Here is a 6,567-nt window from a genome sequence, read left to right as displayed (position 1 = left end):
TATTAATTTTCTATTTCTCTATCATTACGCACTTTTTCTATTACATATTACATATATATATATATAGAGAGAGAGAGAGAGAGAAAGAGAGAGAGCTACTATGTTATCGAAAATATAGAGGTTCTGGTGCTTTCGACTTTTTGGCACTTAGATCAATTTCTTTAATCATTTCTAACATTTGGATTAATACTATTATCCTGTAGAGACCACTCAACCCTATAGGTACTACTCAGCTCTAAGGAGGATNATATATATATATATATATAGAGTTGGACTGGGCTACTATTAGTAGCAAAATTTCATTATTGCTACCAGTTTTTTAGCCTTTGGATCAACTCTTTTCATTATTTCTAACCATTGGATTAAATACTATAACCCAGTGGGGACCACTCAACCCTAGGGGGACCACTCAACTCTAACCTACTAATATCATCCTGACCCTACAATTTTTCATCCAAGGATTAAAAACTTGATAGCAAAAAGAGCGTTTTACTATTAATAGTATTCCAGCCTAATTATATATATATATAATTAAGCTCCTATGCTTTTAAAAGTACAAAGTTATTTGTGCTTGTAAATTTTTTACCATTGGATTAAGAAATGTGCGATTAAAATAATATGGATCCCCTAGGGTTGAGTGGATAGTTGATTGAATAGTATAATCTAACGAATGAAAATGATCAAAAGTGTAGATCTAACGGCACAAAATTTAAAAACACCAAGTACTGAGTGCTTTTACCAGCATTGTAGCCCGACTCTATTTCTGAAATTGTTACTATAAAATTGCATTTGGATAATCACTTTCCAGATTCCCCTCCAAAAGGATTGCTCAAACCTTCCACGTGCTATTTCTTCCTTTCCTTCCCTTCAGGCAATTACTGATCTTCCTCCCTTCCACTAGTGGCAAGAAGAGAGAGCCTTACACCAGAATATATACAAGCAACAACAACTTAGATCAAATTAGGAGGCTGAGGAAGAGTACTGGAATCAAGCAAGAACATAATGAACCCAAGAACACGGCGAATCGCCGACCTGCTGCGCGAGTGCCTCACCTCCGGCGTTGCCGCCCCGTTCCTCTGCTGCCTCTCGCTCTCCGCCCTCGCCTTCGCCGCCTCTTGCCTCACCCTCCACCTGACCTTCTTCAAATTCCCCCCCTTTCAGAGCCTCTTTTCCGCCTCTCACCACCTCCTCTACCTTCCGAAGCCCAGCAACACCACTACTCCCCACCACGCACCTCCTCCCTCCAACTTATGGCATGAGATGAGCGACGAGGAGCTGCTGCGGAAGGCAACGACGACGACGGCTTCTTGCGGCGGCACAGCCGAGGAGAGGAAGAAGGTGGCGTTCATGTTCCTGACGCGGGGGAGGATGCCGCTGGCGCCGCTGTGGCAACGGTTCTTCCACGGCCACGACAGCAGGCTCTTCTCCGTCTACGTCCACGCGCCGCCGGAATTCACGGAGGAGCCGCCGCGGGGGTCCGTCTTCTTCCAGCGTCGGATCCCCAGCAAGGTCAGCCGCGAGTTGCTTAGCAAATCTCTTATTATGATCACTTTTTGGCTATTCTTATTACTCTCTAGATTGCTTTTATTACTAAAAATTAATCCAATAGGACTTTTTTAAACCGAGGGGATAGGATTAAAGCATTTTCCTCCCCCGGGAGAGATCGCAAGTTTGATTCTATTTGCACGCATGCACGCATGTCGGCCTGATGACATTTACAAACAACAAAAAGCAACCAAAAAAAAAAAAAAAAAGATCCATCTGTTTCACTTATTTCAGGTCCCATAATCTAGTAATTTAGGCCACAAAATTGAAAATTCACAGCGCACTGTTCAAACAGGATGAATAATTAATTAAAAGTGAAAATAATAGCATTTAATTTACATGATTCATACTGATCATTCACAGCAAATTAGCCTTTAATAAAATTAAGGGGCGCTAGCTACTTCTAACAATCTCTTGTGTTGGATATATGCTTTACATTCTCATTCAAAATGGTGGGATCGCATGTCACCATTTGAGGAATGGTTTCTTTTTTAAAAAAATGGAAAACAAAAAGAGAAGAAAATTTGAGGAATGCTGTACGTTTTGTATAAAAATGATGAGATTGTCAACTAGTTATGATTTTTAGCCAATTACATTTATATTCTTTTAATTACACCATAGTTATAAAAATGGCTAATATATAGCAAATTCTTAAATTCTATAGATAAAACTTCAATGGGGAGCTCTCCAACGACGCTTTACTGGGGAACCTCCAATATGCCGCCATGTATCAGTTTTGCCTCTATTCAAGAGCTTGTTTGGTGCTATTAATTACTAAAATCTAAAAGAAAAAACTTAAGAGGAAGAAAAGATTATAATTTTTGAATAGCGGCAGAACTGACACGTAACAGTAAATTAAACACTCTTCAAGGAGGTTTCGTTGCATAGCTTGAAGGTCTTTTTTTCTGTAGTTTTATCAATATTTCATAGTAAGATGAATTGGAAAATGGTAAAATGAATGATCCCCACAAACTCCCATTCCATTTTTCACTTCCAATTAATCTACTTACTTCTAGATTTTTTAAATTTTGTAAAGATATATTATTCCCACAAGAGTTGAAAGGCGTTTGGAATGTATAGATTTAGCATGTAATTCTATGGGAACCCACGTGCAATGCTTGCTTTATTTTCTACTTCTAAAAGTTGATAAAATACTTTTACTCTCGTATAATTAGTCGGTATATATGTCGTGTCTACTATAAATATACATGAAGCAGTTAAATATATATTGAATGCACTCTTGATTATTTATTCTTCTGGCCTTCTATGTTAGACTTACAGCTAAGAACTTAATTTTAAGGCAGCAAAATTAGTTTAGCCACTTAATATATATTGAATTTTGCACATAATTAAACTTAATATATAAGGAGAAAAAAAATGCAATATAAATATATGTTTAAAGGATAAATTTAAGTGAAATTACGTTTAGAATCATTGGATAAAGATCTGAGACCAATGGTGTAATTAATTTTGCCCAACTAAATGTATGGTATGTTTGATCTGTTAAAGATATGCCTTCTTTTTTATTGGTTTGGTTCATACATCGGGTTTATGGAAAAATAAAAAGGGTCTCATAAAGATTTATTTTGGTGAAACCTAATTTAAATTGGAATCCTAGATGGACTAGGATTGGTTTCCATATAATACTCTATATTCAATAATCATATTGAATTAGAGTAGGATTGAGCCAAATCCCTCCCTATATATACATGCATATGCATGTACGGCAAGGTGGAGTCGAGTAGAGGCCAATATTAATTAGAGAGCTAATTATGAAGGTGGCCGGTTCTATTCATAAGGCGTGTACAGCTTGGGGTTCAAGAGGCAAATTAATTAGCATCCGGCATAGCTAATTAATTAAGGTGCCCCGTCCGTATCGTTAGAGAAGAAGCACCACGTCTTTGCATGCGACGTCGGATCGGAGTTGGCAGCAGGAGCGGCGGTTCTCGACCAATTGCCTGAGCGGTTCGGATTCTTCGAAGCAACGGCATAAAGGAATTTGGTTAGAGTTTCTATACTTCTCTAATTTGGTCTTCTCGGTTTTACGAAAAGCTTTTTCGGTATTTTCTTAGAGTTTTCGTTGGAACAAGAAAAGGTGGGATTCACCATAAAGTTCTTGGTTTTTTATCCGGAGAAGACATGCATAAGGTGTAAGCTTGTACTTTTATTTCTTCATATAGTGGAATACATCTCTCTCGCTCTCCCCGTGGACGTAGGCGATTGCCGAACCACGTAAATCTTGGTTTCTTCTTTCTGCATTTATTTCTTTTACCGTTCGTTCGGTGTTTTCTCTATTTTTCGTGCATCTTTGTTGGTAGCACATGACGAACGATCCATCCGGTTCCCAACATGATCATCCTAGACTCGTTCTCTTGTACAATATTTCTAGTGTACCTATATAGATGTATATTGAGCTGTATATTGAATTGAAAGTGCCATCCAACACATATATTACTTATAGCTCGTGCACAAAAAATTTTGCTCACGAGAGCCATCCTACAGGCCAATCATCATTAGGGTTGGCAATCTAACTTGCTTTTCGCAAGCTAACTCATATTCGATGTATTTAATAAATGAGCCAAATACGAACTAAATTTTTTAACTCGAAATCTTAACGATCCGAACACTTGGTTAGCTCACTCATTTTTCGGCTCGAGATATATATATATATATATATATATATAGAGTGGAGCTAGAATGCTTTTACAAGTATCATCCCCATGGTGCTTTAGTGTTTTTAGCCTTTGGATGGAGAGATGTGAGGTTGAGATGATGGTGGTAGGTGGTGGTAGTCGGAATAGCATTTGATCCAAAGACTATTAGTAATTAAAAAGTAGATCCAATGGCTAAAAACCTAATAGCACCATAAAGGTGATACTTGTAAAAGTATCCTAGTAACCCAACTAATAGACATACTATAAAACCACTAAATAAAACAATATCATATACTAAACAAAAGCCACCCTATCCAACACTCCACCTACCCACAACCAATATATGTATATATATTATATATAGAATTGGAGTCTATACTTTCAAAAGTACTAAATTGTGGTGCTTGTAGATTTTTGGCCATTACGATTGAGGGATGTGTGGTTAGAGGATGTAGGCCCGCTAGAGTTGAGTGGGTGGTTGATTGAATAGTATAATCTAACGGTTGAAAATAATCAAATATATAGATCTAATAGCAAAAAATTTACAAGCACCAAGTGCTTCGTGCTTTTACAAGCACCATAGCCGGACTCTCTCTCTCTCTCTCTCTCTCTCTCTCTCTCTCTCTCTCTCTCTCTCTCTCTCTCTCTCTCTCTCTCTCTCTCTCTATATATATAGAGAGAGAGAGAGAGAGAGAGAGAGAGAGAGAGAGAGATCAGGGCTACTATGATATTAGAATCACAGCAGTTCTCATGCTTCTAAATTAATTCGTAACCATCCATCAGTTTTGATGGATGATTAGGGTGAGAGAGAGAGAAGAGAAATTGAAAAAAAAAAATTCAAAAGAAAAACGAAATTGAAAGAGAAATGAGAGAAATGAGATCTTAGTGAGAAACGAAAAATGAAAATTAATAAGACAAGTTGGTTCACATATAAGGTGTATGGATAGCATTGCTTTGTATAATAAACTGCTATTACGTACGATTTACTGTCTATTTTATTTTGTTTCTTAGCTAATTTTATTCTAAGTATATACGTACGTTAACTATTGGACGAGTTATATATGTAGTAATATATATTGCTGGTGCATGCATTATATATATCAGCCGGTGCAATGGGGCGAATCTAGCATGGTCGACGCCGAGCGGCGGCTGCTGGCGAACGCGCTCCTCGACCCATCGAACTGCCGCTTCGTCCTCCTGTCCGACTCGTGCATCCCGCTCTTCAACTTCTCCGCGGCCTACGGCTATCTCGCCGGCTCCCACCTCAGCTTCGTCAGCTCCTTCGACGACCCGGGCAGCGCGGGGCGCGGCCGCTACAACAGGCGCATGCGGCCGACCGTCTCCCTCGCCGAGTGGCGCAAGGGCTCACAGTGGTTCGCGGTGCACCGCGAGCTGGCGGTCGGGATCGTGTCGGACCGCCGCTACTACCCCGTGTTCCGGGAGCACTGCAGGCCGCCGTGCTACGCCGACGAGCACTACATACCGACGCTGGTCTCCAAGCTCTTTCCAGCGCGCAACGCCAACCGGAGCGTCACGTGGGTCGACTGGTCCGGCGGTGGGCCCCACCCGGCGGTGTATCAGCGTCGGGACGTGTCGGAAGGGTTGCTGCGGAGGATGCGGGACGGGTCGACGATGTCGCGTTGTTCGTACAACGAGAGGCCGACCTCCATTTGCTTCTTGTTCGCGAGGAAGTTCGATGCGAGCGCCCTCGAGCCTCTGATGCTCATGGCGCCCGCCTTGTTAGGGTTTTGAGTTTAATCCTGTTTATTTATTAAGGCTCCGTTTAGTTCGAAAATAATGAACATGGAGATAAATTTTTTTGCGTTGTTCGTGAGGAAGTTCGATGTGAGCGCCCTCCAGCCACTGATGCTCATGGCGCTCATCTTGTTAGGGTTTTGAGTTTATCCTGTTTATGTATTAAAGGGACTATTTGATTTCTGAAAAATATATTGTTGGAAAAAATCTTTTTAATAAAAAAATTTCATGGAAAGATTTCTTTTTTAATTTACGGCCGTTTTGTTTCAAAGGAAATTAGTTTCTTTGTATTGTCGTTTTTCTTAAAAAAATTGGAAAACAAAAATATTAATTTTTCGTAAAATTTGCAGAAAAAAGTTTTAAATATTTATTTTGTTTTTGGGAATCAAAATAGCAAAAAAAATTAAAAAAGAGATTTTCTATACAAAACTTTCTTTTTGGCAAACTTTTTTCCGCATTTTTTTTCAATAATATTCTAAACTGCCCCTAAATGGAGGGACCAACATTTTGCTTTTATGGACAACAAGCAATTAAATTTGTGATTCCATTAGAATTAATCGCAAAAGTAAACAACTAATTAATCAAACTAATAATTAATTAAGGACTTTCCAAA

At 39.2% G+C, this 6,567-nt stretch overlaps 1 protein-coding gene across 2 annotated transcripts in view; it reads left to right on the top strand.

Moving 5' to 3' along the window:
• The window catches only part of LOC109717044, a 58,716-nt gene continuing 53,120 nt past the window's right edge, over window positions 972–6,567 (top strand). The window contains exons 1-2 of one of the 2 annotated variants that reach the window (XM_020242696.1): window positions 972–1,509; window positions 5,304–6,090. In XM_020242696.1, the coding sequence (XP_020098285.1) occupies window positions 1,003–1,509; window positions 5,304–5,951 (1,155 nt within the window). In that variant the 5' untranslated portion in view covers window positions 972–1,002 and the 3' untranslated portion in view covers window positions 5,952–6,090. Of the gene's footprint in view, window positions 1,510–5,303; window positions 6,091–6,567 lie in introns of those variants that run through there. The other variant, XM_020242697.1, reaches the window with a different exon arrangement.

Source organism: Ananas comosus, linkage group 11 (genome assembly GCF_001540865.1).
Source record: "Ananas comosus cultivar F153 linkage group 11, ASM154086v1, whole genome shotgun sequence".
In the NCBI taxonomy this organism is placed as follows: domain Eukaryota; kingdom Viridiplantae; phylum Streptophyta; class Magnoliopsida; order Poales; family Bromeliaceae; genus Ananas; species Ananas comosus.
This window is presented reverse-complemented; position numbering and strand designations above follow the sequence as displayed.